Raw genomic sequence first — 23,640 nt, 5'->3', positions numbered from 1 at the left:
TCTCCCCTCCCACCTGGCTTTCTCTCCACCCCTCAGCCTGAGCTGCACCGTAATCTGCAGACCACCCAGTCTCCCTTCTCCTTCTCTTTCCTCCTGCAGAAAATAAACTCACAAGCCCTTGATTGTTTTCAATTTTTTTTTTTATGTAGAGTAACTTGGGAAATCAATAGGGGTTGAGAAAAATAACAAATATTACAGGGAAGTTGCAAAGTTGCAAGATGTCTCTAGAAGGAGCAGGAGAAACTGTTCTAGGTCATCATAACATCTGAAATGAATGAGCTCTGGCCGTCTCTCCTTCCATCCCCTCCCCCTTTCTTAGAACTGGATGTGGAAGGCTCAGACTCATCTGATCTTGCAGAAGACTGTGGTCTCCTTCATCTGGTGCCCTCACCGGGGCCGTCTGCCTGGAAGACTCAGGTCTATGGTCCAACAAGGCAGAGATGACTGGTGTTCGATGTACCCCAGTGGGTGGTTCGGGACCCTCCCACATTCAGTTCCGATGAAACTGCAAGTGGGCGGCGGCCCTCTGCAGTGTCCCTGTCTCACTCCCTCCTCTTCCCTTTATTGAGGGAAAGTAAACAGAGGTTCCCATTAAAACCAGAGAGGGAGGGCAGCCTCAAGGGCAGAGGTTATTTGGGGCTGCGTTATTACAAGGGACAATGTGAGTGGTGAGTAACCAGAGCGAGGGTGGTGAAGTCAGCCGTTAGGGTTTTAAGAAGATTCTTGGATGAGAGGAGCTCTGTGGTCCCTTCCAGACCTAAAACCCTGTCTCCACCTGCTGTTTACCAGCTGTGAAATCAAAGAGAACAAAAAGAAAATGACTCTTTGTCCTCGGTAAAACTCCATTAGGTGGCAATTGAATCATTGCATCCTGTTTTCTAAGCTGTGTAGACCCAGGTTTGTTGGAAATAAGCAAATACCCACTCAGATATAGTTTGTGAGTTGGTTATTGTTGTTTTAATAGGAGGAGGAAAAATAAAGCTCGAACAGATTAAGAACTTGAAAAGTTAGTTTGTCAAAGAAGGGCTAAATTAACGAAGGGGGTCGCTCCTGGTCTCACAGTCTGGGTGACAGAGGCAGGCTTTGAATCTACCTGCACGGAGCCCCAAACCCATGCTAGTCCCCCTGTGGGAGTGTTAGGGAAACCGGGGGCCAGAGTTTCTGAGGCTCCCACATTAGCGTGGCGTTGACACTGAGGCATGGGGCATCTCCTGACTCATCCTCAGCTCAACTGTCTGGGGCTGAGTGGTTTTCAGATCAACTTTCCTTTTCTGGTCTTTAATCCTTGCTCCCAAGCACCTCCCCACCCTCCGAAGACAATATTTGAGCAAAAGCTCTTTAGGGAGTACTCTTGTTCCCATGATTAAAAGGAACCCTTTGCTATTTTAGCCTCTGGGGAGAATAAAATAGTTGGAGACAACCCCATTTTGAATGTATCTTATTAAAAAGAGATCAAAATTTTAAAAAAAATAAACCAAGCTCTGATAATAGCAAGACTTTTCATTGACTTTTTCCAAGAATGTGTCTTCACCTTCTCTTTTGATACGACAAATGCTTTACTCCACAAACTGTGTACCTCTGTGCCATCGAAGTGTGATTTCATCATTGAATCAAAATCAGAAGGTCCAGGGCTGGGGCTCAGGCCTCAGGATGTCTAAGAAGTTCCAATGTACGATGATGCTATGCAGCCAGGATTAAAGTGCCGGTTCAGTCCCAATGGCTTGCTCCCACGGTTTACCTATCTGGGCACCAAGTGGCAATCTGAAGTCATGGGTGAGCAAGCAAAGCCAAGATTTTATTTACTTTTCTCAGACCAACAAAAAAAAATGTTTTTACAGCCAACAAAAATGTGTCAACTATTTGCGTAAGACAAATGTAAGAGATGATCTTCGCAGCAAGAATAAATGCCTCACACATGTCTTTGTTCTTGCAAAGGACGTTATTGCGGTTCCGCTGTGTGCTGGTTGATGGGGTGAGAGAGATCAGTGAGACACACCCAGCCCCAGAGGACCTTTCAGGCACGCGGGGCAGAGGGAGATGTAAAAAGACACTTGTGAATAATGAAGTTACGGCTGGAGGTGTGTACCAGGTCCTGACGTGGTTCTTTCCGTGGGACTTAATCCCTAATGTCTTACCTTCTAGCATCTTCTAAATCTTGAACATCTGAAAAGTTTGGTTTTGCTTCTCCATAAATAAAATCTCCTTGGAGAACATCAACGTTTCTCTTGCAAGTTGTCCCTGAGCTGTGATTTCATGACTTTCCCTGAAGTCCACGTTTCGCAAGTGTTTCTCACTACATACAACACAGTGGTGCTCAAGAGGATGTGAAGTGACGCATGGGTGTAAATTTGTTATTTTAGTGGTTAGGTATTTATTTTCATGGGTAATAGGAAGGTACTGTTTCCACTTACGATGATGCTATCAAGTTGCCTTCCCAAATAAATTCAAGTTTTAAAAATGTGGAGTGACAAAGGAAATCGTAGCCCGGGGATGTGAAGCTCTGGTAAGAGCACACAGGCCAGATGGGGATGGGTGCCTAAGAGGCGGGAACGCCATCTCTCTGACAGCTTCCCGCCCATCAGGAAGCATGTGCTCCACGCTGAGATAAACATCGCCCAGCCTGGCAGTGGGGACTTGTTCTGCAAGTCATTTTGCTTTTTTTTTTTTTTTTTTTTAGTTTCCATTTAACGCTTGGAGCCACTGACGTACCCTCTGCAGGCCTCCTGAGCCCCCTTCTCTTGGCTTTCTGATCTCCTGAGATGCCACCCAAATTTCTGGAGGCCACTGCAGGTGGAAACGCCTTCCCCTTGACTCCCCTACGTCTTGGTGGAGTTTGTCTTTGTTTCCGTTTCGTCTTTTTGTGCCATTTTCTCCCTCGATCTGGTCTTGTGTGTGACCGTGTCCACAAACAGCTATGTTTAATAGCTAGCAGCCTTGTTTGGTGTTTTCTACAGAACGTTTCCCACATGGAGGAAGACAGTTTTCTTCTTAAAGTCACAGTTTTCCCATAGATAGCTGTACAGCAGGTGATAAAGCTGGTGAGGAAGGCTAGTGGATTTCAGCCCATTGAGAAGGGCCTGTCCTTCAAAGCCCTGCCGAGCTGCTGCATCCTCTATGCAGGCTCCGGGACCACCTCCCAGCACAGAATGAAATGCCACATGGTTTGTGCCATATCTCTCTTAAACACATACACCATTCACACCTGTCTAATAGTCACCTGTTCACATGTCTTCTTCCCCTCAGCTGTGAGCACCCAAAGGGCAGTGGCCATATTTTAATTTCTTGTTCAACAAATACTTCCTGAGTGCCTACTATGTGCGAGGCACTAGTCTGGGCACTGGGAATTTGCAAACGAGCAAAGTTTCTCCTGTGCGTGGCTTGTTATCTTTGCATTTCCTGATGTCTAATGTAAGTGTATTAGTTATCAATTGCTGAATAACAAATTACCCCAAAACCAAGCAGCTTAAAACAACAAAAATTTATTGTCTCACCCGGTTTCTGAGGAATCCACGGGTGTGCAAGGAAAGTCACAATTTTGTTTAATTTTTTTCACATCAAAATTTTGCTCAGAAATACATTTATGTATAATACAATCTGGCAGGAGTCTGGGAGCAGCTTAGGCAGGTAATTCTGGCTCAGCCTCTCTCATGGGACTGCTGTCAAGAGCTCAGCCAGGGTGGAGTCGTCCGAAGGCTTGATTTGGCTGCAGTGTCTTCTTCCAGGCTCACTCACATGGCTGCTGGCTGAAGGCCTCCGTTCCTTATCATGTAGCCTCTCCTCAGGGTGTTCATAACATAGCGGCTGGCCTCCCTCCAAATAATTGTTCCAAGAAAGAGAAAGAGTAAGCAAAAAGGAAGTTGCTGTGTCTTTTGTCTAATCTCAGAAGTGACACACCATCACTTCTACCATAGTCCATGGGTCACACAAACCAGTCCTGGTGTGGTGCAGAAGGAGACGACGCAAGGGGTCAGGGCCATCCAGAGCCCTTGAAGGCTGCCTTCCACTGTAGGGCACTAGGTGGTGGGTGTTCAATAAATGCTTGTTAGAGTATTACCCCAAACAAGCCAGAGGTCAAAACCTCTGCTTTAAAAAAAAAAAATAGACTTGATTTTTAAAGCAGTTTTAGGTTTACATCAAAATTAGTGGAAAGAACAGGAAGTTCCCATATACCCTACACCCCCACAGAGGCACAGCCTCCCCTGCTATCAGCATCTTTCAACACAGTGGTTACAATTTATGAACCCGCATTGACACGTCATTCTCATCCAAAGTCCATAGTTTACATAAGGATTCACTCATGGTGTCGGACATTCTGTGGGTTTGCACAAATGTACAATGACGCGTGTGCATTATTAGCGTCTCATACAGAATAGTTTCACTGGACTAAGAAGTCCTCTGTGCTCCACGTGTTCATCCTTCCCTGCTCCCAAGCCCTGGCAACCACTCTCTTATTACTGTCTCCATAGTTTTGCCTTTTCCAGACTGTCATATAGCTGGACTCCAACAGTATCTGGCCTTTGCAGATTGGCTTCTTTTACTTAGCAATAGGCATTTCAGGTTCCTCGATGTTTTTTCACAGCTTGATGGCTCATTTCTTTTACTTTTTTTTTTTCTTTTAACAAATGAGTGAGTATGTTTTTTGCCCTGGTTTTACCGATTGTATCATTTCGGAGTGTTTTTAATCTTCCACTCAGCTTAAATAATTTGAATGGCTTACCCAGCTAACATGCTGCCTGCCATGTTAAATTAAAAAGTCAATACATGTGTTTTGGGCAGACTTAGTAGCTTGTCTTTCCCATACAGTCATATTCTCTAGCTTTCTTGCCAGAACCCTTCATGTTCTGCTTGTCTAACGAGTTGTGGAAAATCTCTATTTGAAACCCTAATTATGTTCTATTTAAAATGGATTTTTGTTTAATATACAAAGTAAGCGAGTCTTGCTAAAAGAACGAAGCTCTCTCAGAGGAAGGTCTGAGTGGTTGGTGTGTGTTAGTTGACGAAGGGACCTGTCACCAGAGGGTGCTTTCTATTAAATTGAAGCCTCAGGTAGAGGGGAAGGGAAGTCCTCTTTTTTGATGGGAATGAAATGGAGCCAGGCCATTGTGTCTGTCCCGCCCCCACCCCCACCCCCCTTACAGTGAGCTAGCAATGCACGTGCAGAGGACAAAGGCCAGGTTCAAGTTAGCAGCATTGTCGGCAGTGCGATTTTCCTCTTCCTGTTCTGACAGACTTTAAATAAAAGGATGGTGTTCTAATGAGTGGGATTAAAGAAAAAAAAAAAAGTCCTTGCCCTTGTGACTGATTGGCTTAGGAAAATGCTTTCATTCCTAGAGGAATGAAGAGGGCCTTACTTTTTTGTGAAAAATTTCAAGCTGAATGACAATTAGCACTGATCTGGCACTTTATAAATTGCGATGTAGTCAAGCTGTGAATATATATTGTTTGCACTTAACCCTTAACTGTATTAACATTCAGTTTATTGGACTGACTGTCTCAAGTTCAGGCAAAGTAGAGTGCCTTGTGTCTCAATAAAAATATTGCATGTAAAAAATATATCAACTTTTTTTTAGAGAGAGAGAGAGAGAGTAACTTCTTATTATAATGAACCAGAAAAACAAGATTCTGCCATAAATGAAACAGTTAACAGAATATAGTTTAACTTAATTAAACCTCCAAAGGAAATAAGAAGAGGTCAAAGAAAGCAAATGAGTGGAGAAGCCCATAGTGGTTGGGATAAGTATATGAATAATACATTTCAGCCTGGGTATCTTCTGACCCATCCCAGCAGTTCTCTGCCATCATTGTCATCATCATCTAAAGAGGAAGCTGGGCTTAGAGCAGGAGAGCAGGACCAGCCTTCATGATAACTCATCCTATATAATAAAAGCCTAATATGCTAAATGTCCAACTGTTCGCTCGACTGTTTGACCTGTCACTATGATGCACAATGACCACCAGGGGGTAGATGCTCCGACCGGTAGTTAGCTTGCTGCTGAGGTCCAGCCCATCAGAACAGGGCGAGATGGGCCAGACACGCCCTGGAGCCCTCCCGCGGTCCCTCCCCGGCCCCGTGTACCAGTGGGGTCCCTTGGCCTGGCCTGCACTCTCTCACAATCTGGCAGCCCTCAGGGGATGTTGGAGAGCCTGTTTTGGCCCAATCCCCGCAGGCCTCTAGTATTTGTATAATATTCAATGCTATGCCCACCATTCTGACTCTCAAAGGAAACAGACTTTAATATGTTGCAACCAGACAGCCAGCAACTCTCACAAGAAACAAAACAAAAAAAAAAAAAAAAACAAAGAGAGAGAGAGAGAGAGAGAAAGAATGAAATGATACAAGAAGCCTACATATTTAGGAGCAAAACAGGTTATAGATCCTAGTGCATGAAAAGGGATGAAAAATTCTGGAAAAGAAGATTTAGGGCAAGTTAGAAAGCTGTACTCTGTGCCAGTCTTAGTGGAAAATCAGGTTAACTTTTCAAAAACTGCCAATATTTAAGGGCTGATGAGAATTTGTATTGCTTGACAACTGGTTCCAAATTGTACCCAATGTTTTATGGAAACATTATGCGATCATTTTCTACTCAGCTGTTTTAACAGCAGTGTTTTCAATAAAATGGGTTAAATGAATGAGAAAATGTTCCTTCCCTAACAATACCTCTGGGGAGACAGGGCCCCATAATAGTCACCACCATTTCCGCTCATGGTCACCAAACCCCTTGAGGCCACAGAGGTGCTCAGAGGTAATAAGTAGTCCCCACACATCGCCTTTGCAAACCCAGAGTTACCAAGGATTCATAAACATCACACCACCTTTTAAAACATCTTCTGAATATCAATTATTTCAACATCTGGTTGTCAACCTTTCTCTGCTCCACACCGTCCTCCAGGTGCAACACACTCCAAGTGCTAACTTTGAGAATTAGCGTAATAGGGCCTGCATATTTTGAAAAACGCCCCCCAATGCTTCTTACCTGCCCTGCTGGGGATCAAGGTGGGTGAGCATCCCTTCCTTCCCACTGTCGGTTGAAGGTTAGCGGGCAAAGGTTACTGAGCGCCCTGGCCTCTGCATGGCCGTCAGAGAAGTGACTCAAAGAAGTCCAGCTGAACATGACCGGAAGCCAGAGCACCTGGGTCTCTGTTTACCACGAACATTTGACATCCTCTATTTGTATTATTTAAGGGGTGGGACTAAACTCATAAGGTCTAGGAGAGCGCTGATATGTTGCTGCTCCATTGGGGCCAGAAGCTGGTGAGCCTTGTGTAGTTTCACAGAATGAAGTTATTACGTTTTCCTGTAAACCTAAACTCAAGGTTGCAAACCAGTGGTCAGATCCAGCATGCTAATGTGTTTGGTTTATACTCCCCAGTGTTTTATACTTTTTGTCCCATTTGTTGTTGTTTTAAATGAGCTGTTCACACTTAAAAACAGGGCGCCTTCTCTAAATTACTTCTGGCTTGTCTTGAAAATCTGGCAACAGGCAGCCTTCATTCTTACACCGAAACCTCTTCCAGACCAGGCATGCGCTATCAGATTCCCCGGGCCCACCTGGCCTACTTGGCTCATTTCCATCCCTTCCCGGCCACTGTCGAAGTTGAAGTCTGCAACCCTGTTTTAAATTCCCTCCATATTCTCCAGATCGCATGGGACAATGTCACCTAAAGGGCATGTGCTCCAGCCTATTGGAGCTTTCCCTGCTGCTTGGTCTGGCTCTAGGAGGTGGGACTTGTGGGCACGTGAGCAGAGGACATGCCTCTCTGATCTGTTCGAGAGCTCAGGGAGTGGCCCTATGATTTCACTTATATGCGGAATCTGAAGGACAAAATAAGGGAACAAACCAAATTGAAACAGACTCATAGATACAGAGGACTGACTGATGGTCACCAGAGAGGAGGGACGTTGAAGGAGTGGGTGAAAAAGGTGAAGGGATTAAGAAATACAACTTGGTAGTTATGAAATAGGCATGGGGATATAAAGTACAGCATACTTTACAGGAAATACAGTCAATAATATTGTCATAACTATATACGGTGCCAAGTGGGAATATGGGGGGAGCATTATGTGAAGTGCATGATTGACCACTACGATGCACACCTGCAACTAATACAAAATAATATTGAATGTAGGCTGTAACAAAAAACCATTTTATAAGAGCACAGCGGGTGGGAGGAGGGCTAGGAGCTGAAAGCTTGTCATGGTTCTGAAAAGCTCCTCACGGTTACAGCTGCATTACAGATGTGCGAGGCTTCTCCACGTGAACATCTGCGCGCACCGCGGAGAGATGAGGCCAAGGAGAGAAGAAGCTTATGAGGTTTTCATGTGTCTTTTTCCCTTTCCTCCTCTCCTTACCCTTATTGTCTAGGTCCATGCCACAAGCGACGGACAGGGGGCTGCTGCACCCAGCTGGGCTCGCTGTCGGCCCTGAAGCATGCTGTCCTCGGGCTCTACCTGCTGGTCTTCCTGATTCTCGTGGGCATCTTCATCTTAGCTGGTAAGAGCACCCTTTTCTGTCCTGGCCTTTGAGGATGTGGAAGGAGCTATGTAGGAAGTGAGAGAGAGAGGAACTGGAGAGCTGGAGCCTCCACTCTTTATTGCCACGGTTGGGAGCCTACACACTGCCCTTCTCACCATGGAAACCATGAAGGAGGAAGCTGGCACCACTGTTAGCAGCATTGCCTGCTTCATTTGGGATGAGTTGTTGGGGACTGTGTGAGCTAGGGAGAGCTCTGAGCCCAGGAACATGGACCTGGTTGCTCCGAGAGTCTTCTGACTTTCTCCGAATCGTCGTGTGACATTATGCATTATACCGGGCCACTCTGGACCTTGTACTGTGGTTCGCACAGAGCAGGCTGGGCCGCTTGTCCTGGGGTGTGATGGAAACAGTCATGAGAGACTTTGCTGCTGAACCTAATCAGGCTCAGGGTCAGGGTCAGCCTGCTGCCCTTTAGCTATTCATGGGGGTGGGATGGGTTCCCCCCATTCAGTTGGGCCCTTCTCCCAGTTCCTGTCTGCGGGACGGGTTGGTGGCGATGGGCTGAAGTTTGGAGCACATTCTCTAGTCAGGAAGGAGCAGAGCATGGACGTAGGAAGGGATCAGATGGAGGACCCCATGCTTTGAGCAGCCCAGTTCACCACCCATTGTCATTCCACCATGATGGAGACAGTGAAGGAATACAGGCTGACTCCCACCCAAAGGGAAGGATGCTCAATGCCCACCTTTTTCTCACTGGAGATAGATCAGGCTTGACAAAGTAAGCCAAGGGACAGGTATATTTCGATCTCTCTCGTCCTACGTGAGTGCCTACTTTGTGCCAGGGTCCATGCTAGGATTGCAGACACAGCTAAGTAAGACCCAGGGGCTTCCTCTAAGGAACTCCCAGTCTCAGGGATGAAGCAGGGACACACAGATAGAGTCCTGCAATAGGGACTATGATGGGAACTGTATGTTGACACAACAAGTGCTGTGGTAATCCAGAGAAGGCACACACAGTAGAAGTGTGGGTGTGGCAGGTGGGGGATTGGCCAGAGCAGGCTGCTGGCAGGCAGAGCTGGCTTGGAGTGCTGAGGGTGGGGTCCTTGGATTAACTCTAGTGAAGGAATCTGGAGGTTAAGCCCTTCAGATGACCCTTTGCTAGCAATCCTGAGGCAGATGCTTAGGACCTCCCTGGTCTGGTCTCACTTTGTGTCAAGTGAAAGTAGTCACCTGGGCCCTGGGATGGGATGTTCCAGGCTGCCTTCACCCTCAGGTTCCCACACTCGGGGCAAAGGGCTTCATTAGGGGTGGTGTCTGTCCCATCAAACATTGGCCTGGAGGGCAGCCAACAGCAACAATGAGGGAAACTGGTGATTCATCTCAGGGATGATGTCCAGTCAGAGGGTGATTTGAACATGTTCTTGGGCTGTTCCAGTGAAAGATTAGGATCTGGGTTTTGTGGGCTTAGCAGCCACAACCATTACAAATTTCCAGAATTTTTGGAAAGTGTTTCAGCCCAGCAGGAAATCTAGGCTACGGTATTACACCTTATCTGGGGAACAGGAACTTTTAGGTGATGGAAGAGGATCTAAAGGAGAGAGTCAGACTGGTGGGGACCCAGGGGCAGGTGTCTGGACGCCCGGAGGGCCTGGAAGGCCGCCATCTCTTGGAAAGAGAAGACTTGCAGGGGGATGAACTTCTTTTTTGGTGTCTGAAGAACTGCCATGTTGAAAAGAGCAGATATATTCTATGTGGCCTCTGAGGGTAGAAAGAGACAAATGGGTGAGTTTTATAAAGAGACAGATTTCCATTCAAAATAGAGGAGAGTTTCAAACAAGTGTGCTGTCCATAATGATGAAGGAAGACTTTTCTCCTGGCGTGGTGTTTGAATGGGATTTATGATGACATCCTGGAAGTTTCAGAAAGGAGGGTGGAACATGGTTTCTGATTCTAATGAAAACATTGCCACGCTTCCTTGGTTGGTCCATGTGGAAGGCAAGGGGGGATTTTGATCTTTATCACCTTTGAACCTAAAGTTTCTGGGTACCAAATTGCCTGTGTGGAATAAAAATTTTGGTTGGATTGGAACTGATCTGATGAAACAAAGCATCATACTTTATCTCTTGGCTCTATGGCATAGCCACTGTCACCTGCCCAGGTTCTTGTCTGGGAAATCATGTTGGCCTCTGGGAAAGATATGGTAAGGGCGGCCAATGAAAGAAATAGTCATCAGCTGTCTCCTCCCTAGGGAGGGGACTTAGGAATGCAGTGAAGGAGGCCCTGCCTGACCTTAGTTTTTTCAGATTATCCTCATTGAAGACCTCCAGTAATGCTTCCTTTCAGAAAATATCAAGATGATGGAGAGATGCATGGTTCAGAGTAAGCCAGAGCCTGCCTGGCCTTCTGCAGGTGCCCTGTTGTGGCTGTTTCCCCATCTTGGGCAGGACATGCTCTCCAGTGCCCTGCTGAGGTCACCTTGAATAGGATGCACTATGCACTGAATTGTGTCCCCCCCCCCCACCCCCTACCCAAAATTTATATATTGAAACCCTAACCGCAAGTGTGGTAGTATTTGGAGGTGGGGCCTTTGGGAGATAATTAGGTCATGAAGGTGGGTCAAGAGAGAGAGAGAGAGATCTATCATGTGGAGAGACAGTGAGAAGAGGCCATCTGCAAGCCAGGAAGAGTGCCCTCAATAATCAACAAATCACACATCTGGATCTTAGACTGCCCAGCCTTCACTGTGACAAATAAATGTCTGCTGTTGAAGCCACCTAGTCTGTGGCATTTTGTTTTAGCAGCCCTAGCTGACTAAGACAGGTGGAGTTCTGTTTGAACCATTCTTAGACTTCAAAACCTTCTTGTCAATAAAAAGCTCATACATCTTACAACTGGATGACAGAGTTATTCCCTGCAACCCAGTGCCATGTCTGAGCAGTACAAATGCTTGCTCTTACTGCTTTCCAATATTATGAAATTATAATATAATTACACAAAAATATTACTCTATAAAACCTTACATGAGACTTTTCTCAATTCACCTCTTTATCCAGGCATTCAAAATAAAAGGCGAATACTGTACCTTGTGTTTAGGCATCATCCCAGCTTCCCCTGTCAGAAGGTTAATCCAGCCATTGCACAAACTATTTCAACAATTGGGCTTTCTACCCACCATCTAACTATTCATTCCTGACCATCATCCTCTTGGGGTCTTTTCTCTGATATTTCCACACCATCACTGGGTTTTATGACCACAGCTGTCCATCATCTCCCAAGGAGGCCACGCCAGTCTATCCTTCCTATCTCTTCAACCCATTTTATTTATTACCTGGGCTGATGTTCTTGTTCTGTTCCAGAGTCATCTCTGAGCAGTACAGAATAGGGGACCTAACTTCCCGGACAAGAGAATTGAGATTCGGTGATCATGTGGTTAGGAGGTGCTCGGTCCAGCATTTTAGGAAAGATGTTCTCTGATGGAGTTCAAGGGTTAGAGGAGGTTCAATCTTACCCAGGACTATTCTGGGACATCATTGTGGTGACAAAAGATGGCCATCAGGAACCACCTCTTCCTCCCCTTTCTTGTCATTGAGGAACTTGAATTCCCACGAGTGAAAATGAAACAGCAGAAAGGGGAAATGCAAACATCTGGGGGTCTAATTTGGTGGGACACTGAAGTGTTACAGCAATGTAGACTACAGACCTGGACCTGGGAGAGTTCCTTGGAGAGAAACGGGCTCCTTCACATCTTCATTTGGTTCTTTCTTAACAGCAGCAGTTAGACGTCACCATCAGGACCCTTAGAATGTGCTTCACTTGTGCATGAGGACTTAGTGGGCAAACAAGCCCGGTGTTTCAGTCCATTCGGGCTGCTATAGCAAATTGCCAGAGACTGGGGGCTTAAACAACAAACACTATTTCTCACAGTTCTGGAGGCTGAGGCGTCTGAGGTCAAGGTGCTGGCAGATTTGGTGAGCAGTGAGGGTTCCTTGCCTGGTTCGTAAACAGCCACCTTCCCGATGTGCCATGGCGTGGTAGAAGGGGCAAGGGGTGTCTCGGGGGTCTCTTTTATAAGGGCACTAATCCCATAAGGAAGGCTCCACCCTCATGACCTAATCATTTCCCAAAGCCTTCCCCCTCCTCCCCACCACCTCTTAATTCCATCACCTTGTGGGTTAGGATTTCAACATATGAATTTGGGTGGGGCGCGAACATTCCGTCTATAGCATGGGAATGAAGAGAATCATGAGATGGTTGTGGTTCCTGCTCTGGGAGTGTTTAAATTTATAAGCACACATACACATTAGGACCGTGTGACGTCGCCAGTGCTGCGGGCCAAGTTCTGCAAAGGAAAGCCTGACTCCTGAGAGCTGGAGTGCTTGGGGTGGGCTTAGCCTGGGGGGAGCTGAACACCAAGTGACCCACATGCTGTTTGAACTGAGCACCCCTGTTCTGGATCGCCTTGTTTCAGGCAGGTGTGTCCCTGATGCCACAACCAGAGGACAGTGTGCTCAGAGCCCATGTCCACTTGTACTCAGATCACTGATCTCATCGTGCATCTTGGAATTACCATCACGATGCCCTTGCCCTTTATGGGGACACTGTCAGAAACAGGTCGTGAAATTCCATCCTGGGCTGTCCTAAGGGTGCTGTTGAGGACACTGTTCATTCCATCACACATGTCGACTAAGAGGATCTGAGGAGAAGTTATTTTCTGTCTTAGAAGGTGTGCTTTCCTGGAGGAATTAGTTTGTTTGTACCTTAAGGAGACTGTGAATCAGAGAGTAATTAAAATTTGCCTTCAAGGAGGTAATTAATGCAAACAGGTAGTTCGTTGTCATCCCATTGTAAAATGTGTGACTTAGAAGGAAATTAACATGAAAACCCCTCCGGTAGGCTTATATTGACCATTAATTTGTCCTTAATCTATTGTTACTTTAGTGTATTTTATGTCTCCTTATAAACTGCCTTAATTTTTTTTTGAAACAAAAAAGGGTATTATACATAGTTTTGTCATTTAAAAAAATTCTGCCTACTCTATTTTATTCTGTAAGTGAATGGATAAGTGAATGAAAGAGACAAGGAACCTTGGAGGGGGTCTTATTGGTGGGAAAAAAAGATCATTATTTCAGTTTTAGCCAAGTTACTAAATATAAATAAGTATAGAATCTCCACTCAAGGCCATGTGCTAGTAGGTGTGTAATTAATTACATATATTAATTGACTATATTAATATAGACATCATATATACTGTATTGGCATTATAGCATTTAGGAAGAATATTAAGACAGACATGATCCTGTATTACCTTACACTGCTAACGCCATGGACTTTTAAGTCAGCCTGCCCAGGTTTGAATTCCACCCTGCCCTCTGTTACCAGCTGTGTGACGTTGGCCTAGTTATTTGACCTTTCTGAACCCGAGTTTCCTCTTTTGAAAATGGAAGAAATAAGTATGCCTGCCTCATTGGGCTGTTTTCACAGTCAGCACGATAAAAATAGTAGCCATTGTTATTGTTGTTATTATAGTATTAGTGCTACCACCACTATCAGTATTATTGCTCGTTTTCTCTTGGCTTTCTTTGCAGTCAATTAAGCTTGATGTTGTGAACGGAGAGTTAGAAAAACTTGGGCTTAGTCCCAGCTCATCCATTAACACTCTGTAATCCTGGGGGGAAATCACTTCGCTGTCTGACCCTTAGTACACTCATTTGTAAAATGAGCAGGTTGGACTGTGTTTCTCAAACTTTTTGATCATGACCTAAATTAAGGAATATATTTCACATTGCAACTAGTTTACACATATACACAAGAAAAAGTCTTAAACATGTGATGCATGCTGATGACTTTCTATTCTATTCTATTCATTTTTTAAAAAAAGGTCACAACCCATACATTTATTTTATGATTCGTGAATGGGATACAAGCCATAGTCTGAAAAACAATGGGCTCATGATAGTTCTATTATTCTATGTGTCTTTACATTCTAAGTGAATAGCTATATTATCTTTAGGATATACTAGTAGGTTTGGAAGGTAAACTTCTGGATTCAAATCTGGACTGTGCCACCGAATGGTTCTATAATCTTGGGGCAAATTATTTAACCTCTCAAATTCTCAGTTTCCTCTTCTATCACATAGAATCCTAAAGGTACCTACCCCGTAGGGCTGTTGTGAGGATTGAATGAATTAATACATGAAAACTCTTAGTGCCTGGCATTAAAGTACTCAATCAATATTAGATGCTATTATCATCATAACTAGAATAATCAAAGGGATTTTGCTCTCAGAAGAGCAAAGGATTCTAAACCTACTTGTTTAACCGGTGCACCTCGTGGTTCTGCTTACAAACAGAGTGCTCGGTGTGTCCTATGTGGTGGGAGAGCATGTTCCCATAGCCCACACATTTTTAAAAACACAGGGGGAGCCTAGAGACCTTGCCTGAGGGACTCAGCGCTTGCTGTGCCAGTGCAGGGCCCAGTTAAAAAACAGACAGTGTTTCCAGCACTGTGGCTCCTCTGGGGAGAGAGTGAGTGAGCGAGCCAGCTCGGTCGTGCCGGTCCCACTCATGACACTCAGGAGCTTAGCCTTGGAAGGGGCCGCAGAGGATGCCCTGTACAACCTCCATCCAAGGGAGAGAACCTCCCTCCCACTCTCCCAGACAGACGAGGTGTTGTGTTCCTATTGGAGAACAGCTGCAAATGATAGGCTTTTGCCTAATCTTCCTTGACTATCCCGTACATGAGGTTTCTAGGTCCCCTTGCAGGAACCACTCATAATAAGGCTTTCTCCTCGTTCTTATGCTCTTCAGTGAGTTGCAAACACCAGTTCCTTCAACAGTGGCCCATTAGACCTGTTTTGGAGACCTCTGTGGTGGCTGCCCCTATCTGCACCCTTGCTACATTATATTGAAGTTATCCATGTATGTGCGTATCCCTTTCTAGTCCAAAAGAAAGCTCTTTCATGAGAAGGCACTGCGTCTTGTTACCTGTGTGCTCCCAGTACCTAGCATAATGCCCTGCACACAGTAGGTGCTCAGCTAATGTGTGACCTACACTGAACACCTCAACATAATGGTCATCCCCCATCCTCACCCAACAAGCTCCAGGTTTGAGAGATCAGTGGAATGAGACACAGTATAACCAGTGTGGTCTGGCCAGGGCAGGGCGTGCTGGGCTGTGATCAACTTTGATCTCGACTCCCATGTATATTGATGTCACCTAAATTTGCATGAGCCTTTCTAGTGGTAACTCGTAGCAATACATGAGACCACATCCAACGGATGGAATACTATGCAGTCATTCAATAATCATGTCCACTCTCCACCCCACCCGAGCACCAGATCTCTTTCAAAGGAAACCCTGCCCAGTGAGAGCTCCTTCGTCCTATGTCAGTACAATAGGCTTTTGTTGGTTTTGTTGTTGCTTGAACTTCAATGTGGCTCTTGTTAGTCATCTTAGTTATATGTCATCACTCTGGTTTCTGCCAAGTATTGCAGCCTGTTGGATCAGCTTCAATCTGGATTTGGACATCTGTCACTTAGCTTTTCCTTTCAGCCTTGTGTCAAGATGTCTGAACACGTCTGAGCCAGTCTTCCAACCCATGCAGCCACGTGTACAACTCCCAGGAGGATGTGATCAAGGGCACGTCAGCCCATGGACACACTTTACTGACCCGGGAGGTGAGATGGGGTCACCAGTGTTCTTCCTCAAACCTTGACCTCGCTCACCTGAGAAACTACCTTTCCCTCTGCTTCCCACCTAGGCTGGGTGGACTTTTCTGAGCTATCAGAGCTTTCCCAGGAAAAGGTGACCCAGTCCCACCTTAGCTCCAGGGGAGTGGGAGGAAAAAGGAAGAAGGGAATTTTGACACCTTGACTTCTCCACAAAAGATTCCATTGCCCAGGATGAAGGACATTTCATATCTCTCTGACTTTGATGGATGCCTCCAACCACCCCTCAGATAAGAAAAATGGGCAGGGGGGTGGGAGGGAAGGTCCCCTGCAAACTTGGCAATAAGCTCTCTCTGGGTCTTCATTCCAATTGTTACAATAATTAGGACAAGGCAGAGGACCGATCTCAGCTACACCCTGCTGGAATTCTTCCTCAAAGGGCCAAATCTGGCCACTGCCTGTTTTTGTCAATAAAGCTTTATTGGCCCACAGTCATGCTCATTCATTTATGTGTTGCCATGGCTGCTTTTGTGCTACAGTGGCAATGTTAAGTAGCACAAAACAGACACCATATGATCTGCAAAGCTTAACATAGTTAACAGAGCTTAACATACTCCCTGGCCCTTTACAGAAAAAGTCTGTTGAACCCCTCCCCTCCGGTGGGCTTATATTGACCATTAATTTGTCCTTTATCTTTGACCTCTGACCTGTGCTTCACAGTTTTAATTAATTTTCATATACATTATGTCATTCTCCTAACAATCAAAAGAATCAGAAAAGAGTTTACAGCATAGGGATGAGGAAACTGAGGCTCAGAGGAGCTGCCAGTGCGGGCCCATGGTCCCACGGCTGGGACTTCTCTTCCCCGGATTCCTGTTGCAAACAGTAACTATCGCCCAGAGGCAAGGTGAATGGGCACTGTCACACTGCCAGGGTCCAAATCTTGGCTTGCCCACTTGCTGCAAACCTTGGGTGAGTTATTCAAGCTGCCTGCCCGAGCCTCGATGCCCTCATCTATGAGGCAGAAGTGGTGGCACTTCCCACTTGGAAGCATTGTGGTGAGATTTAATTGATTCATCCATGTAAACTGCCTACAATATCTATGGCGTACAGTTAAGTAACACCAGTGTTTGTTAGGTGATTATCACTGACTATAACTTCCACCAACCGTACCGTAATCCAGCCCTCATTTAACCATGCTGTACAGGAAATGAGAGAGACTTGTCAACTGCTTCTATTTCTATCCCAGGAGTCAGGACTGGAGAAAACTTTAGAGGCACTGTGAATGCAGCACCCAGATCTTGCTAAGAAAAGGAGCTTTCTTATTAAGAAAAGAAGGAAAGAAAGAAGGAAGGAAGGAAGGAAGGAAGGAAGGAAGGAAGGAAGGAAGGAAGGAAGGAAGGAAGGAAAGATGGGAATGGGCTAGCGTTAGTCTCTTTTTTTCTTCTGCAGCTTGCATCTTCCTCTTTATGGCTCAGCCTTTATACCTTCAAACCCTACCTTTCCTTCTGCTCCCTGGTCCTGTCTTCTGCTGCAAATGCCAGAGCTATCAAGTAGATTTTATCACTTACTGGTGGTTTTGAGTTTGGACTGGGACTGAAGCTGAGCAACTAATAAGCTCTTGTTCTCCACCCTTTGGGAAAGAAGTTATAAACCCTTGGAATTTCTGCAACCATCCTGTAGGCATCATGCCTAGTCTGCCCCCACCCAAGGGCCTGGCACTGTGTTATACACAGCAAGATAGGAAGAGGACTAAAGAAAGGCCCTGGCCATAAAGATTGCACCAGCTAGAGAGCAGATATGCAAAAAATAAATTATAAAGCACAGGGTAGAGAAAAGAACAGACATTTTGAGACCGAGCAAACCTGAGTTCAAAATGTCAGCTTGATCATTTACAAGTTGTGACCTGGGGAAATTATTTAAGCCTCATTTAAAAACTAACATTAAAATTAGGATAATAATGATCACTTACTGGTACTGAGATAACTCAGTGAGATAACACATAAAGTGCCTTGCACAATGCCTATCTTATAGCAGGGGCTCCATAAACGTTTCTCCATAAATCTCAAACTATAGACACTACGTTCTGAGAAATTCCGGTGTAATTTAGTGAAGCGGTTGCTTGGTCTTCTTTGCTGCCTGCCCTCACCTGCTTCACATCTAAATCTATGAGCGACTAAGAGTTCAGTCCTGGGTCTTCTTCTCTTTTTTAATTGAATTCTGTTCCTGGTGACCTTCATCAAATTCCATCACACTCCACCTCTAACTTTTGCCCTGGATTCCAGATTAATATGTTCAACTACCTACTTGTATCATCCCTACTTGGCCATTTAATAAGCATCTCAGAATCAACATGTGAACAGAACTCTTGATTTTCCTCCCCCATTTTTCTCCATTCCTATAAATGACACCACGATCTACCCAGTTGTATTAACCAAGAACCAAGGAATCCTCCCAGATTTATCTCACCTACCTCCCATGTTCACTTCATCAGCAAACCACAACAGGCTCCATCATCTGTCACCTGGACCCTTCCAATTGCCCCCATGTAGGGTTGCCATAGTTAGCAAATAAAAAAACAGGATGCCCTGATCAAGTTGAATTTCAGATAAACGATGAATAATTTTTCAGTAGAAGCATGTCTCACATATGTGATGGGAGGGGCCTGGGAAGAAGGAAGACAAGGCCGAGAGCTTCTCACATGACCAGCAGGTCTTGACTTGGTGATGGTGGGCAGTTCCACTACTGTGGCCTCCAGGCAGATGGTCTTATGAGGATAATGTCCTCAGAGATGGAAAACCCAAATCTTCTTGGCCCCAGTGGCCCTTCTGGCTGGCAGCCCAGTGTGGCCTGATGGCCAGCAGGAGCCCCCGGGGCTTTTGTCTTCCCTGTGCTCCTTTGTGAGAGCCCCACATTCCCTGAGGTCCTTTGTGGAGCAATCCAAGGGATGCAGGGATTGGGACAGGGGACCAGGGTTGGCACTTACTGTATTCCCAGCTCACCCTGCTGTGTGGTCCCAATCCATAGCCTCCCCCTCCTCAGGAAACCCCAGAAGAGTTGTGGGCCCAGGCTCTGCTCCAGCTCAGGAGACATGAGTGGCCTCTCCCAAAGGCTTCTTTCTGAAGAGAGCATCGACGTGAGCTCAGTGTTGTCTAGTGGGGCTGCCTGGAGCCAGCACCCCTTGTCCCTGGCTGCAGAGATCCTCTCTCTACCAAGGGTCCTTGGAGCCCCCTCCCCCACTTAGCACCTGCATGAACATGGGGGAGGCCATGAAGGTGTCCCAAAGTGACTTGCTGGAGGCAACGGTGCCAGTTGCCAGGGTGGGAAACGGGGGAACCACAGAGCCCTGGCCGTGCAGACTCACTGTGGGAGGATTTCCTTCTGCAAAGCGCTGTTTCTCCTTTGTGCTGCAGTTAACAACCCTGGGATCTGGCAGGTTGTCCTCTGTGAGACACATCATCTGCCAGGGTTTTGGGAAAACTGCATCTTCCCGGGAGGAGTTGAGGAAAGGGGTCTCCTATCCATGAACACCTGTCCCCTGACCGTTAATTAGCAGTGGCCACTGAGCAAGAGTAAACAAGCAGATTGCCTGGAGGAAGTTCCGGGTCCTTTCAGCATCTATAAAAGCCCTTTATACCCTTGATCTCAAAAAACCCTACTCCACTGCTCTCAAGGAAGAAAGACAGGCATGTGTACAAAACTCAACATTTTTCACCATCACTCAAAACTGGAAAAAAACATAAATGTCAAGCCTTAGGGGGTTGTTTAGCTAACTGATGGCAAATGAACACAAAGGAATATTACACAGCCTTTCCAAGTGATAACTGTGGAGCACCGTGGGGAGATGTTTACGAAGTAATGTTAAGGGAAGAAAGACTGCCCCGTTGCGTGTGAGCAGTCCGAGGGCAATTATGCAAGCAGATATACAGACAAAGGGAGGGAGGGCGGAAGGGAACTTGGAGAAAGGAAAACAACTGTGGTCAATTTCCTCTAATGTCCTTGGTGTTTTAATAAAACCGCCCTTTTAAAAAGCCACAGGAATCCTTTTGTAACCCTGAGAACACATCACCCGTGTGACTGCCCTAGAGCCACCAGCACCCTCCCAGGTGAGCAAGCAGGGCTTCCCTTACTCCCTCTCCCAGCCAGGTGTGCTGCCCCCATCTGGTATCAGAGGCTGCCAACAGGGGCTGCCTGGAGGCAGGGGCTAGAGCACACTCCTGCCACAGACAAGGAGAAGCTGGGCAAGAACCCCAAGGGCGCCCAGCAAGGGAGGGGCCGAATGACAAATAAAACCAGCGCTGGGAAGGATCGGCTCTGGCCTCAACGGTTGTAAATGAAATTGAGGCCCAGGGCGGGCACATGTCCTGCTCAGGGTTTCCCAGGCCTCTCTAGCCAAATGGGAACTTGTACTCAAAGGCTCCAGATCCCCCTAAACTCCTGCTCCCCTGGAAGGCCTGTTTTCCTGCACACCCTCCTCCTCAGGGGTCCCAGATGTCACTCAGACCCAGACACATGCTCTCTGGTGCCTCCCCTGGTTCTTGAAGCTCACAGCTTTGATAAAGTTTTATTTGTTTTGTTTTTTTTTATAACTGCTACCTTCTTTGGCAGTAAAGGCATTATTTGGGAGTAAAGGGAGTCAGTCAAATGCACCAAGTTTCCCTTTAAACTGTTTTTCTTTTATCCACCCCCCCAGCTTTGTAATTCACAAATAAAATTTATATATATTTATGGTATACAATGTGATGCTTTGATATATGCATACATTGTAAAGTGATCACCACAATCAAGCCAATTAACATAACCATCACATCACATTGTTACCACCGTGTGTGTGTGTGTGTGTGTGTGTGTGTGGTGAGAACATGTAAAATCTTAGCAGATTTCAAGCATACAATATAGTACAGTCATGCACTGCTTAATGATGGGAATGCGGTCTGAGAAATGTGTCGTTTCATTGTGTGAACACCATAGAGTGCACTTACAAAAACCTAGATGGTATAGCCCACTACACTCCTAGGTTATAAGGCATAGCCTATCGCTCTTAGGCTACGTGCCTGCACAACATGTTACTGTACACAACATGAAATTAAATCAAGCACAAAACAAAATGATGCAATCAAGAGACGCTGCTGCTGGCATAACACAGTATCCTGTTTTACAGCAAACTTTTTTTTATAAGTAGGAAGAGTGCTCTCTAAAATAACAATAAAATATAGTGTAGTAATTACATAAACCAGTAACACAGTCCTTTATTATTGTCATTATTATTATCCCCTGGTAAGTCTAGTGCCCATTTGGCACCATACATATGTGCTACATGTTTTTTGAAAATGTAATCCTCACCCAAGGATATATTTATTTATTTTAAAGAGAGGAAATGGGAAAGAGAGAAAGAGAGAAACATTGATCGGTTGCCTCCTGTCCACACCCACCCCAACTGGGGATCAAATCCTCGACCTAAGTGTGTTCCCTGACCAGGAATTGAACCCGCAACCCTTTAGTGTGTGGGATGACACTCCAACCATCTGAGCCACCCGGCCAGGGCATATGTGCAATAATGCTACAGGACTGGCCGCGCAGTCAGTGTATTTACACCAGCATCACCACAAACATGTGAGGAATGTGTAATACTATGACAGTACGATGTCATTAGACAATAAAAATTTTACAGCTCCCTTATAATCTTATGGGACCACCACCGTACATGCGGTCTGTTGTTGACCGAAATGTTACGTGGTACATGACTGTATTATTAATATAGTCACCATGCTGTAGATCTCTAAAACATATTCATCTTGAATAACTGCAACTTTGTACCCTTGACCAACATCTCCCCACTTCTCCCTCCCTCTAACCCCTGGCAACCATCATTCTACTCTCTGCTTGTGTGAGTTTGACTTTTTAGATTTCCCACATCAGTGAGATAATACAGTATTTGGCCCACTCTAATCCAGTATGACCTTATGGAATGTGAGTGCATCTGCAAAGACCCTCTTCCTGAATAAGGCCACATTCACAGGCTCCGGGGAGACATGGCCTTAGAGGGGAACACTATTCACTCTCATATGCCAGGGAATGAAAGAACGCTAGAAGCCATTCCTGGTAAAAAAGCATCGACAGGGTCCTAGCCAGTTTGGCTCAGTGGATAGAGCGTTGGCCTGCAGACTGAAGGGTCCCAGGTTCAATTCCAGTCAATGGCACATGCTCAGATTGTGGGTTCTATTCCCAGTAGGGGACATGCAGGAGGCAGCCAATCAATGATTCTCTCTCATCATTGATGTTTCTATCTCTCTCTCCTTCCCTTCCTCTCTGAAATCAATAAAAATATATTCTTTTTAAAAAAGCATTGACAGGGAAAAAGCATTGTGGACTTCCTCTTCTCCTGCATCTTAGGGGACCTCCCTGTTTTGTATTCTTTCATGAGAGGCTTAGTCAGGTGCTGCCACAAGAGGACAGAGAGGAGATGCTCAGGTAAACAGAGCATTGTTCCAACAGGACCTGGAGACAGGAGGCGTGGCTCACCACGGTGGGCCACACGGGAAAGCTCCAGGATGGTCAGGAGGCAGAAGACAGAATGAGGAGCATTTAGGCCTTTATTGGGGTTTCCACAGGAAAGGCAAGACAGTGCAGAGTAACCAGTTTAGGATTGGCTAGTTCGAAGACTTTGGGTGGGTTTTGGGCTATTGGGGTGGCCTCTGGTATCTGGTACTTAGCCCTGGGATGATTAGGACAGAGAAAAATTGCCTCCTGGGGTGCACAGATGGACAGAGGAGGTGCCGCTCTGAGTTGGTTAGTTTGCATATCAAAGACATGCTAGGGCTGGGCTCCTTGCTATCTCTAAGAATTGGCTAGTCCAGGAAGGGGCAGTTTCTCCCAGCAAGAAAGATTTTCTAACATGTCAAGCATCATAATAGACAGAAGCATTTAAGTATAAATAATGCACCATCACCACCACCACCACCACCACCACCCTACCCGCTTGGGGAAGAGGACGGCTCTGTTTCCATGGTCCCAGCTCCGCTCCGGGGCACCCGTGCAGCCCTCTGGCTGCCTGGCAGGATGCACTCACATTCTAGAAGGGCTCTTTCTCCTGCCTTCCCACGTGGCCGTGAGCAAGTCAGCAGCTGTACCAGGAAGAACAGATGGCCACACTGGTGGTCTGGCCTTTGGCTCAAGGTCCCAGCACTGACACTGGCTGTGTGACCTGGGGCAGGAGGCCTCGCCCCTAAGAGCCTTGGGACCTGACCATTTGGCATATTAATGGTTATCAGTGGTTCTACCTGGAAAACGTGTCTACTTTGGGGCTCTTTAGAGTTATATCAGGGACTCCAGGTTGACGATTATTAGACGAGGCCTTTGAAATCCCGTCAGCTCTGAAAAAGTCTAGGTCCCAGAAAATGACCGTGGCACCTGCTCCCACACAGGTCTTCTTTTGCATTCATTTCTCACATCTTTCATTTGCTTTTGTACTAAGGCTGGTGGTTTCTATGCCTGACCC

At 46.0% G+C, this 23,640-nt stretch overlaps 1 protein-coding gene across 4 annotated transcripts in view; it reads left to right on the top strand.

Moving 5' to 3' along the window:
• SCARA5 (scavenger receptor class A member 5) overlaps positions 1-23,640 on the top strand; it is a 119,078-nt gene that overhangs the window by 20,315 nt on the left and 75,123 nt on the right. For all 4 annotated transcript variants that reach the window (XM_054717604.1, XM_008150740.3, XM_054717603.1 and 1 more), the window contains exon 3: positions 8,364-8,492. In XM_054717604.1, coding sequence (XP_054573579.1) covers positions 8,364-8,492 — 129 coding nt within the window. The remainder of the gene's footprint in view (positions 1-8,363; positions 8,493-23,640) is intronic.

The sequence above is a fragment of the Eptesicus fuscus genome, chromosome 6 (assembly GCF_027574615.1).
Source record: "Eptesicus fuscus isolate TK198812 chromosome 6, DD_ASM_mEF_20220401, whole genome shotgun sequence".
In the NCBI taxonomy this organism is placed as follows: Eukaryota; Metazoa; Chordata; class Mammalia; order Chiroptera; family Vespertilionidae; genus Eptesicus; species Eptesicus fuscus.
This window is presented reverse-complemented; position numbering and strand designations above follow the sequence as displayed.